Raw genomic sequence first — 12,587 nt, 5'->3', positions numbered from 1 at the left:
TAGAAAAGAGCCCTTAGCATACTTTGTTCTCTTATTGACAAAACAGAAACAAGGAAAAAGGATATCTTTTGTCATATTAAAAATTAATTATTCATCATGCAATTCCTGATAAAGAGAAAACTATTGTATTAAATTAGAATGACTAACAGTAAAAATACGACTATAAAACACTGCAGAAGAAAGTGCCTTTGGTTTTTAATAAAGTGCAATAACTGAAACTTGAGACTTTTTTTCGTTCGTTGAAATGTTATATCTTTCAAGTACTACCCAGTGCAGGCATAACTAGGTCAGCTGGGAAGATAAGAAAGACACTTTTTTTATATTTTTTTTTTTACTATTTATAAATGTGTAGTATACTCTTGGAAGTACTCATTTTAACAAACTATGTGAACACGTACATTCTCCCTTAAAAAGCAACCACTCTGTAGAATCCACTTATACTTTGAATGGAAACTTAATGTCTTCACCCTTCCCCAAGTACTAGACATTCGATAATACCTGCATTTGTTCTGTTTCTGGCCTCTCAGCTGCCTCTGCTAGTTTCTGCAGAACTAAGTATTTGTTATCAGCCACCGATGTAAACAGGACCTTCAGATCATTCTACGGCAGACAACAACAACAACAAATTATAGCCAACCACAGCACAAAACATCTGAAAAATATTTTGTGTTCCAAAACGTTTAAGCATCACAATGTTACAATGTCAGCACTGAGCCGTAAAATCTATTCAAAACTGGAAGCACCAAAATTAGTCAGTGCAAAACATTTAACACTGTTGAAGATCCACAACTGGATATATGAGCTAAAAGCTAAAGGAACTCCTATTCAGAACATAAACTATCAACACACTTCTGCTTTTGCCTTACAATTAGATGATTAATTAACAAGGTTCATTAACTTCATTTAACAAAAATGCTATTCTTGTGAAGTTTATTCAATCACATATGCTTGTAAACAAGCTAGGCTTTACTTTTTAAGGGGAGCTTTCTTCATTACAAACTTGAGCGAGTTTGAGTGAGTACAACAAAGAAGTAAACAAGGCTCCAACATGTTGCAGGGCTAACTACACATGACAACTTCTAGATTACCTTATCAGACTAGACATATAAATACTAAAAAAACATTTTGTCAAGCTCCAATCAATTAATTTTTTATTTTCATGCATTCATCCCAACAGAAATTTATCAGCACATTTTTCTAAGAATTCCAGCACTATATAAGGGGTGCATTACTGGTTTTTTTGTTTTTGTTTTTTCTTTTGTTTTGTTTTCCCATGCAGTACTTCTTTTAAATACTAAATATCTCTGGTATAACAATAATGCACAGGATTCTAATAAATTTGTCTGCTTTCTTCAGCAAAGGAAGGCCTTTCATTGAAAAACGTTGAAATTTTTTTCCTGTCTACTGCAGAGGAAAGGCTATGGAGTTTGGAAAAAAAATCCTGTAGTAATCACCTATGTCTAAAGACACCAGGAATCTATTTTCCTTTCTTTTATTTATTTTTTTTTCCCATGTAATTTATGTTTTTTCATTAACACTAAACCACACTGGAGGTTTTATATGATAATAATAGGAGAGAAGGTAGAAACCAAGTAAGATCTGAAAGCATTTCTGAACTTTGAAAAAAATTCTAAAAGTGCACATTTCTCCACTTATCTTCATTTTTTCTGCTTTGCTCAACAAAGGCGGCTTGAGACACAAGCTCTTATAGAGTAATGGAACAGCTTAAAGATGTTCAGAAAGGTGGGAATCAGAATTATGTTTTCTACCTTATCTCAGCTAATAAAAACAGCGTACTCTATCATTTCCAAAATTATAAAATAGATGGAGTGGAACTCTAAAGTTGCTTTTGTCTCATTTGAGAACAGAAGTCAGCCAGCAGGGTGAGAAAGCATGGGATGAATTATCACTTTACAATAATTGCATGAGTTCCATAAGACTTGTAGAAGAGAGTTTGAATTTTGGATCATGATTTGGGTGCCAAGCTTTGCACAGCCTATGAAGACGTTTCATTTTTCAATAAAAATCTGTGACAAACTTGTTCTTCTCATTTGGTACCAAAAAATCTCATTGCTTTGAGAATCTTTGTATCTCCATTTGATATCGTACCCCTGTTAACTCCTTGAGATGATCACCATACCTTGAAAGTCACTATTTGCTGGAGCTGTCCTTTCATGTGATGGCATCTCTGGTTTACTACAGACTCCAATAAGGTCAGTCTTCTAAGGAGACAATTTAAAGTGTCTTCTATAATATCCTTATAATCACAATTCTCAGGAAATACCTGAGTAAATAAATTCTTGTTCTTGTCCATTTCTTCTGTTATGTCTTTGATTTCTTTGGCAAGAGACTGATTTTGTAGAAAACAAAACAAAGTGATAATCAGACATTTTGGAAACCAGGCAAACATCAATCACTGTAAGCATTGTCAGTTTTGCAGTGATGTGTATTTTTACGTTGTTAATATACACACACTAGCCAAAGTTATGCAGCTACAGTACCTCTGTTAGTAAAAAGACCTCAGACTACTCTGAGGAAAACAAGTGCTGAAATAAAATTATGTAGACTCATAGAATAGTTCGGGTTGGAAGGAACCTTTAAAGGTCATCTAGTCCAAGGCCCCTGCAATGAGCAGGGACATATTCAACCTGATCGTTGCTCAAAGCCCCGTCCAGCCTGGCCTTCAATGTCTCCAGGGATGGGGGATCTACCACCTCTCTGGGCAACCTGTTCAAGTGTTTCAACACCCTCATTTTAAATTTTTTTATCTTTAGATCTAGTTTGAATCTACCCTCTTTCAGTTTAAAACCATTACCCCCTGTCCTGTCACCTCTTTCTCTCCCAACTCCTGCTCCTTCCCTTCCCATCTCCTTCTCTCCATTTCCTGTTGATGAATTTGTACTGTTTCTATATCCCAGAACATTCCACCCTCTTTTTCACTTCATTTCAATTTCAACAATGTGGTGTTTCCTAATACTTAGCAAAGAAATTAAACAGACGAAAGACTCTATGTTTAGTTCTCTTCTGATCAGGCAAAATTTGGGTCTGGTGCTGCTTTCTGCAACCTTCTCTACATTGTCAATAAAGTTACTTCTACCAGTAGCAGCATACATAGAGATTATGACAGCAATATGTCACTTATCCAAGATTCTAACTTTTTTTTTTTTTTTTTTTTCCCCTCTAAACACCATATAAAATGCATCCTTATTGGCAATTTAAAGAAAGTCCTATTCATGGATTCCTTACCTCTTGCTTGCAGAGGTATGTTTCTGTTTCTTGCTCCGGCAACAGAGCTGTAGCAACAAAGACCTGCTCTTCCACGTCATCTAGCCACAAGGAGGTGGCTGTGACACCATCATACAGCTTCTGTTCAAGATGCAGGCTCTGTTCCACCTGTCCAGCCTGGGCAAAAGGAACCAGAGAAGTCCAGAGCAGAAGTACAAGATACTCCTTCTAATATCTAATATTTGGGAAAGGGCTGGATTTCCAGGTGGAAGCTAGAAGCAATTCCATTGTAAGTGTGCTAGAGAACAGGTGTAAAGATAATTGAAATGTTACCTCAGGTGACACATCTTCAAAGGCCTGATTCAATTCAACCAGTACTGGTGACACTATGGATTTATCTGCACCCTGTCCTTCCTCCTGATACAAAGGCATTCCAGATATCAGTCTCTTTGGTCTGCTATAAAACTGCTGAGAGAGGAGTATTAATTAGGATGCTTCTACCATATATAGGGTACAAAATCCAGCTATACAGATCCTGCCACTGACTGAGGACAATACAAAATTATGCTCATGGTCCTCCCATGACTGTTCTGTGTCATTGATATCTTGACTAAAGGATTGCTCAACAGGAGGCTCACTAGACGTGCGGGATAAATACTTGTGGCCAGTATTAGCAATGACTTGTTTTTACTGAAAAAATAATTAAATACTGTTGAATGAATAAAAGATATTTCAAACTTTGCAAGCTCATTTGAATATAGTGTTATATAAAGAATAGTGGGTCTGGGTCTACTTACAATAAAATAGAGGATGCATGTTAATACAGATCTTGGATCATCCCTAGTTTAGTTGATTAATCCCTGTTCCTTTCAGTAAAAATTCTGTGACTGAAATCACTTGCTTCTTTGTCACATATCCACTAAGACCAAGAACTGAATGTAACTAATACATTCAAACTGAAAATACCAGTTTTACCTATAAGTTGTTGCCAGATTACTGGTCAATTCCAGAGGGATGATTTGTTACAGAATTATCCTGGGTCAGACAAGTAGATCAAAATTTTGTCTGAGCCCTTTCTTTTTTTTCTAGTTTATTCACCTGAATGGTAGTGCAATTAAGATCACTTTGAACAGGACCAGTGATAGTGCCAGTATTTAATGGCTTTAAAGATGTCACAAAAATAAATTGCTGCATATTCTTTGTATTAACTACATCACTTTAATGCATCTGCTATGCACATGTTGTAATCTTGTGTTGTGATAACTGCTTTCATAGAGAAAACGTGAAGAGAAATTAAAAATAGCTACCGGCTGTTCTTGTTCCAAAGCTTTCTGGAGCAGTCTCTGCTTAGTATTGAATTCCTGGTTCAGGCTTTCCCATTTCACCTTCATCTGTTCTTCAGATGATGGCTTCTCACCCTCCAAGCCTAATTCCTCAGAGAGTGTATTAGGCTTCTCACTGAATGGGAAGATGCATAAAGGCTTAACAAATACAAAAGTTGTAACTATATAAATGATTTATTTCCTCTTTCAATCAGGAAATTCTGCATTTAAATTCAGTGCTGCTTTTTAAAGCTTTGATTTTTTTTTTTTTCAGATAATAAGACAAAGGCTGGTTTGTAACAGCAAGACGTTCTTGTCCTATGGGCTAAACTGTACTTTCTAAGAAACTATTCAGAGTTGCAAACACCCATATTAAGTAAAAAAAAAACCTCAAAAGAGATTGAATATATGCTACATTGAAACATAACCTTTAAACAAACTTTACTACAAAGCATGAAATAAAAAAAATATTTTATCTGACTCCTTCCTCACCTCCTCTCTCAAAATGCCAGATATATCCTAACTTTTTAATGTAGGACAAGCATATGAGTTTGGCTTCGGTAAACAGTGAATGAAATTCAGCATTTTCTGTTTGATTTTTTTTGTTTGTTTCTATACTATAACATCATGTGACAGAAGGAAGCTTCAAACAATAGGAGATAAGAAGTACTTTCTGGCATTATAATTAAAAAAAAACAAAAAACCAAACGCAACCAAATTAACAGAAATACAACTGAATTCACACAAATGCTGAGGAAAAGAACTTACTGAGTACAGCTTACATTCCCTGTGCATAAGTCTTAGTTCTGCTGCCTCCTGAACTACCTTCATGTTCTAGACCTTGCTGGAGGAGCCACAAAGGTAGTCATTACTACTGAGATACATCAAGGAAGTATTTTAACTAAAGGGTTGACTGCTACTTGATTCTTAAGCTGATAATGTTCACCCTGGCTCTCTCTTCCCAAAAGCTTTCTCTTCCTGCTCTCCGAAGGTCCACATCAGCAGTATTCTTCTGCCTTGTCTAGGGCAGAAGTCTCTCCCAGTCAGAGCCAAGGCTTTTGTAGACATCCAATTCTCCCTCAAATGGGCAAGTGTATAACAAAATACAGATCTGAGATGAAATTTGAAAGACAAGGCTTTGAAAAGAAAAATATTTACTAACTGCAGAAAAAATAAAATTAAGCAATTAGTATCTCATCTGGGAAGATCTGGTTACAATGGCAGGCTACAACACTTGAGAGTTTAGCTATGATTTACACCAATGCTGGATCATGAAGCAATAGTAACTTATCCACTGCTTTTCTAATGAATCCTCCTAGTTTGTAATTTTAGTGTGGTACTTGATAGGACAAATAAAAGGAACTTCAAAATGCTGAAGATGATTTGTTAGCACAAAACAATTTTTGTAATAATATCATCAGACCCCTGAACTATAAACCAGGACTCCAGTATCCTAGGTGCTATATAAAACTACAAAACAAAGCTTAGAGGATTATATGCAGAAGCAGGATGTAAACATAAGGATGACAAGGCACAATCATAGAACTTGGCAGGAGAACACATGAAATCATACCTTAGACACAGTCCTTCTGGAGCACCTTGCTGTGTTAGGATTTCTTCTCCACGGCACGCTACCGACCGAAGCAGATTCTTCTGCTCTTCTAGCTCTTGTTCCAGTTCCTAATATACAAAGTTACAAAATCAAAACAAAACACAAGCAGATTGTTTTTGTCTGGGAAGGACAAGTCTACACTGTGTAACTGTCGTGCAAAGATAGATGAGCTATTTCTGATATGGCTTGCTTGAGCACCAAAAGCAGTGCAAAATCTCCACTCAGGGACACAGAGAAACTGGGTACATAAACTGGATTGTTGAACTAATTAACTAATGCAATGCAGTTTCTAGAATGTAACCTAGTGAGGATGTTTGTGTATCATGCAACACAATATACCTTATAATGTGTGTATCTTTGCTTATAAAGACAATGTTGATTACTGTTTTGAGCAAATACCATAATCTCTTCTTAGAATAACTTTAAGGGTTGCTTCAATTTAATTCTAATAATGGACAATGGAAGTGATAATGTGAGTTGACCATAGTCACCCAGGAAGTCTACTCTGCCTGGCTGTTACAGATACAGATATAAAATAGTGAGCTCAGATAAATCATTACAAAAGAACTAAGAAACCTGGTAAAAATTAAGATTTCAGAGGAAACACTAACACGAATGGCTCAGCTTCACTGTCAAGCACAATCTAAAGATGGGAGTAAGAGAAATGCAAAACACCAACCTTCTGTTGCTGCAGGGTGTTCTGTTGTTGCTGTGAGCGAGTGGTTCTTGCTTGTGCCAGCCATTCTTGGACACTGGGGCTTTGTGAGGAAACAAAGTCCAGATCGCTCTCCTCCTTTTCTTGTAATGAACTCTGCTTTAAGAGAAAGAAATAAAGACTTTACAAAATCTCTTACACTGCTAGAAAGCAGGTCCAGCTCACCAACTGAAAACCACATGTAGTGCTACCTTCCATCTCTCAAGTTGCTGGCTCACAAAAATTCTGAAGTGAGTAATGACCTTAGATTTCTGACTTCTACTGGTCATTCCTTACCAGCAAGAAAGCACCCCTAAAAATGTAAAAATAAACATGCACCAATGCACTTAGCAGAATCAGGGACCAGAGATCAGAGACCATGGACTGATGTGTTTCTGAAGACTGTTCTGATTTTCCTAAGAAACAGCATTGATCTGTAATGGAGGGTGTAGCTTTAATCGGCAATGCAGGGAATCACTGGGTTGTTTCTGCTAGGCTTTTAGTCTAATTAAAGCCATTTTTTTAATCTAACTAAAAACAAGAGAATGCTGGTTATCCTTCTGGTCAAAATTTATTTATCAAGAAGTATGCAACTCTATCCATGGTTGGCAGAAACACAGTCAGTTAACAGTAAGTTATATGATGTGAATGGTAAAGACAATAAGAGAGACCAAACCACAGAATGTTATAATAGAACAGAAAAGCAACAGTCCCTTCTCTTCATACTTCTATCATTATGTTCTTCCAGTATGAGTGATTAGACAGGCTCCTTGTGTAAACAAAGAAAGAAACAGCGAATTCCTTAATAGTTCCAGAAATTGCTTTATGAAGTTCTTGACTTCTGAAATCCCTGTTGGCTGTAAGTATAAATTATTTTAGCAGACAGTGCATTCAAATGCAGGAATTTTAATACACTAGGCCTAATATTAAAGACAGACTTGTAGGTCTGGCTACTTAGATCCACACACCTCTCTGGATTTATTTAATATTACATTCACTTGCAGACACACAATAAGTGTAGAGTTTGTGCCTTTTTTTTTTTTCAGCTTCAAGAGCTAAAGCTGGGGCTTAATTCCTCTCCCATTTTGTCTATATATCTCATTTTTGTAGGATTTATATTTTGCCCATGATTCAGCTCTTAATCTAAATAGGGTAAATGTGGCAAATGGTTCAGACATTACAGAATTCTTCCCAAAACAAAAACAGGTTCATGTTCCACCATCCAGAGAGCCTTTGTCTCAAATCAGGCAGAGCCCAGCAGGGCCAAAGGTGGCTGAGGAAAAACCCCTTGTACCTCATCCGGTACTCCTCATACTAACAGCTGGGATGGATCTCTGCCACCAGTGTCCCTGGCATCAAGCACTGAACAGTAGAGTTTGGCTAAATAGTAGAAGTTAGGTGTAAGATTTCAGTTTTGAGGAATAATTAGTATACTGGAATTGAAAGGACTGATGAGTGTTACAGGACATAAACTGGAAGAGGAGCAAAACAAGCAAGCAGGTATCTAAAGCTGGAAGGAACCATTAGCTCTTGTTCTGTGGAATAGCTTTGTTTCAACTAAGGATTCAGCTTGCAGACAAACCATGGTACTTTGTAGGAACAATTTCCTAGAAAAGCTGATGTGGTTCAACCCTGTGTGAACAATGTCATTATACAATATCAGATGAGGCAAAGAAAATATTATGTGAGGGATAAAGAGGGATTAGAATTTTACTCTATTAAAAATGAAAAAGGACCATTGTTCCGTAAATTGTAAAAATTATCTGCTAAATTTGATATGCCCTAGCGACAATAACTGTTCAACTTGGTTCACAATCCATAAGTGGAGTCCAAAAAAGGTTTACAATTCATAAAGAAACTGAAGTCTTACATGCATGTAGCATCTTAAATAATTCATATTCTACATCTGGAAATTATTGTGCTGTTACTTTCACTATTACAAAAGCATTTAAAAGGCTGTTTTAAAACTAAATCACACCATTGTATTTTAACTGCAGCATGCATACTTTAAAATGAAGCAAAACCATCTGTGATGTCTCTTCACTTCTCAAGTAATAGATCAGAATAGATCATTATATGCCTAGATGCTGTTGATAACACTTTTCTTCTGCCTAATCATGAGATTTAATATGCAAGAAAGTTACTTCATCTTATAGGCAATAGGAATAAATACCTCATTTTTTTCTTTCCTTTGTTTTTGGTGTTTGTTGGGTGTGGAGGTTTTTTTTTGGTGAAGCTATGTTAAGTTCTATAGTTATCTAGCTGCTTGGGACTAAAAATAGTTCTTAGTAAGTCAAGTGACTTTTCAAGCTAACCTCTCAGTAGACTTTAATCTGCATTACAAGCTAGAAATCTTTGAAGCTTATCATGTTTAATTTGCACAGCAAAGCCCAGAAAAGAAGTAAAAGAAAAGTGGGGGAAGGGAGTCACAGCAGGGCAAGCAAATTCAAAACCAGTCAGTCACATTACATGGTTGGGTTTCTTCTCTGTATTTGGTTCTTCACATGCTAGTTTAACCTAAAGAATGACCAAAACCAACTATTAAATAAAATGAAATACTGACAGTAAGCAGACCAATGCTGCTGTGAATAGAAACCTAGGACAAGACTGAGGTTAATTGTATCTTTGTTTATACAATATTTTGTTTGGTGTTATGATGCCACTAACTATTAGCCATATTTTAAAATATTCTATTTTCTTGATGTTATCTTTTCATTGCATTGTGCACACTGTATGGAAGAAAGCATGTAGTTAGGATTGGTTTTTTGTTAGGGGAGGGATCCTGCCCTAGAGCCTACATAATCTAAAAGGACTCATAACAGGAATAGGGTATATGCAGACCAAGCTAATTATCTATATACTTTATCACTGTCCTTTCAGTGAGACAGCGAGGTTAGGATAGTTCCACCATGAAGAGGGGTCATTAACTTGAAAACGATAAGCTAAAGCTTGCTAGGCAGTTCTTTATTGTGTAATTCCATTTACTAACTAAAGTCAACTAGATCAAACTAAATCAGTAAAACACTTTTGCTCCTTTTCCCAGTTGCACAAAACTTCTAGGAAATCTCCCAACCTCCTGCCCACTGCGAAGCCAGCTGGAAAGAGCCACTTACCCGAATGTTGATCTGTTTGTCATGAAGCACTCTCTGCAGCTCCAGGAGGCTGCTCTTCAGCGTCCTGAGCTTCACAGCCAGCTGCTCTGCCTCGTCCTTGGTGTGAGCCTTCCCCTCCATAAGCAAGTTCTCATTGTGCACAGACAACTCTGACAAGGCTACCACCTTCTGCTCTATTTCAACCAACATGTTCTGCAGTAGCAAAAACAAAGAGCCAAATTCATACATTTTCCAGCATCTGTCGCGCTTTCTGGCAAGATGACCTGTGGCCTTCCTCACCCGTCGTCAAGGTGAGGGCAAGTCAGATTATCATTACTTTGCCTTCCAGGCCCTTTCAGAGTCCTGAGGAATAGGTTTGCAAATGTTTGCACTTGCCATTTCTGTTTGCAACCTTTTTCAAAATAGGAAATTAAAAAGTTATTTGAAACAAAGCATTTGTTGCAGAGGAGATGCTCTTTATTTGTACATTAAAGGTAACGGTGCCTAATATGCTAGACTGATGTCCATAATGAGAAGAAACAGAGCACATAGCTAGAGTGACTTCTTTCCTCTTCTTTCATGTGTGTTCAGTGAAATGCTTCCTACCTACTTCTATGTGTTGCTCTGGCTGTGTTGATAAGCTTCTCTTCTCACTATTTGCTCTTTCTGATTGGTGTGTGATGGACTTACGGATTTCTGTATAATCCTCTTTAGTCTAAAGAGAGACTTAGAGTGACAAATCTCTGGCATGTTTATTCTCAAAAGCTACTTTCCTGACATTCCATTAACCATTCATGTATCAAAGACATAGAGCATATTTTGAACTTCCAAACTCAAAGCTCATACAATTCCTGCTAAAAAATCAAATGTTTATTTTTGCCATAGCAACCATAAAGCATAAACTTAGAAATATTGGTCCTGAAGGAATGTATGCAGGATGAGATGGGCAGAGTCTCTAAAGGGTGGAAAAAATAAAGGACTTTTTTTGTAAACAAAATAACAAACCAACAAACAAACAACTTACTCTATTAAGATTTTAAGAATCAGCAAAGGGACAGCAGTATTAACTTTTCCACAAAGTTAACTGTTCTTTTTAATTTTGACTTTCCTACAGATTATATTTTTTTAAAAATTACTGCTTTGTTTGAGTTCACATGGTTTATCTATATACAAAAAACAGCTCCCAAGGACAGGTGCTGAAAGAACACTTGAGGCTGAGCAGACTGAAAATTCCAATAATGAAGTGGTGTTGGTGGGAATTTAATTAGGTATTTAATTCATCTGATTTATATGAAACTTGATTGCCATTTATCCTAAAATAGTCAAGATCCTAATTCTTTAATATGAAAAGCAATATTTTGTCCATCTACCTCTTGCTTTTCTTGTAATTTTAATTATAATGATCATACAGTTGTAAACTCATATTTAAAAATGGAAAACTTCCACTAATTTGAGAACCTGGATGTTATGACTGATCCAAATCCTGTTAATAAAAGTATATGCAATTACTCCTATTCCAGCAACACATTTTTCCTTAGTCGTTTTGGTATTCTATGTTGATTAATATCAAATTCATAAAAATAGTAACTACTGATGATTATATTTTACTTCTGAATGTTGGTAGGGATTACTCCTGGAGAAAACACAACACTCTCCCAGTCACCACTGCTAGTGGGAGTGTGTGTTCTTCAGCTGAAAAAGGAGGAGTCGGAAAGCAGACTGCGGGTGTTTTCATACCTATCAAGTGAGCTGTGCAACAACTCTAGCTTAAGTGGAGAAAAAACAATAAGTGAAGAGGATACAAGGCTGCCAAAACAAAACAAAATCCCCTTGAAAGCTGTAGAGCTTCAAATGTTCTCGTAGCCAGAATATCTTGCTTTTCTACTGCTATGCTTACACATGCTTTCTAAAGCACTGTTTGCAATCTTTAATAAGAAATTAAAAACAGGATACATCTTATTTCACAAATAATTGATGAAGCTAACTGAGCATATATGAGGTACTAAGGAGCTCAGAAATTCTTCCCTATTAATATGCTCCCTCATTCCACTCAATAATAGCCTTAACACTGATGTTCCATATGTGTCTCTTCATTCACAAAAAACTATGTCCATCCTGTCCATCTTAACATTACAAGACTGATAATTTTACCTGACAGTCTACCAGCTGTGCTTCCATGTCCATAGGTTCCTCAGCAGTAACCAGGGCAGTGTCCAGCGTTGCTCGGGTATTGAGTAACCAGTGGTCAAGCTCATCAGCTTCACAACGGTACCTTTGAAGAGCCTGTTCTTGCCGCTGTTCTTCCAGCTGTTCATTCAGCTTTTCCTAGAGGTACAAGCTATATTTTACCTTTTCTAAACAAACAACAACAATCACTTTAAAATATTTTCTGTCTCTTGTCACTCACAACTTTATATAGTATTTTTAATCCATAATAAATCCTTTCTTTCAGAAGTTGGAAAACCTTAAAAAAATATTGCTTTCAATCACTGAACTTGCTTTTCTGGTGATGTAAATTCTGTTTCAGTTAAATCACTGTGTTTTTTCTTCCTTCAGTGGATCTCTACTATTACAACCTTTTAAAGGTGAGGCCTTTTCTGCCTCCTCTTGCTGCTCTCCTTTGCGTTTGCCCCACATTGATT

At 36.6% G+C, this 12,587-nt stretch overlaps 1 protein-coding gene across 1 annotated transcript in view; it reads right to left on the bottom strand.

Annotated features, from left to right (window-relative positions):
• Positions 1-12,587, bottom strand: part of LOC308038661 (nesprin-1-like) — a gene marked incomplete at both ends in the record, with an annotated part of 74,672 nt that overhangs the window by 35,971 nt on the left and 26,114 nt on the right. Inside the window, 7 exons of the mRNA XM_080341438.1 lie at positions 499-600; positions 3,247-3,402; positions 4,533-4,683; positions 6,109-6,227; positions 6,839-6,970; positions 9,967-10,158; positions 12,097-12,270. Coding sequence (XP_080197564.1) covers positions 499-600; positions 3,247-3,402; positions 4,533-4,683; positions 6,109-6,227; positions 6,839-6,970; positions 9,967-10,158; positions 12,097-12,270 — 1,026 coding nt within the window. The remainder of the gene's footprint in view (positions 1-498; positions 601-3,246; positions 3,403-4,532; positions 4,684-6,108; positions 6,228-6,838; positions 6,971-9,966; positions 10,159-12,096; positions 12,271-12,587) is intronic.

Source organism: Nesoenas mayeri (genome assembly GCF_963082525.1).
Source record: "Nesoenas mayeri genome assembly, chromosome: 3".
NCBI lineage: Eukaryota > Metazoa > Chordata > Aves > Columbiformes > Columbidae > Nesoenas > Nesoenas mayeri.
This window is presented reverse-complemented; position numbering and strand designations above follow the sequence as displayed.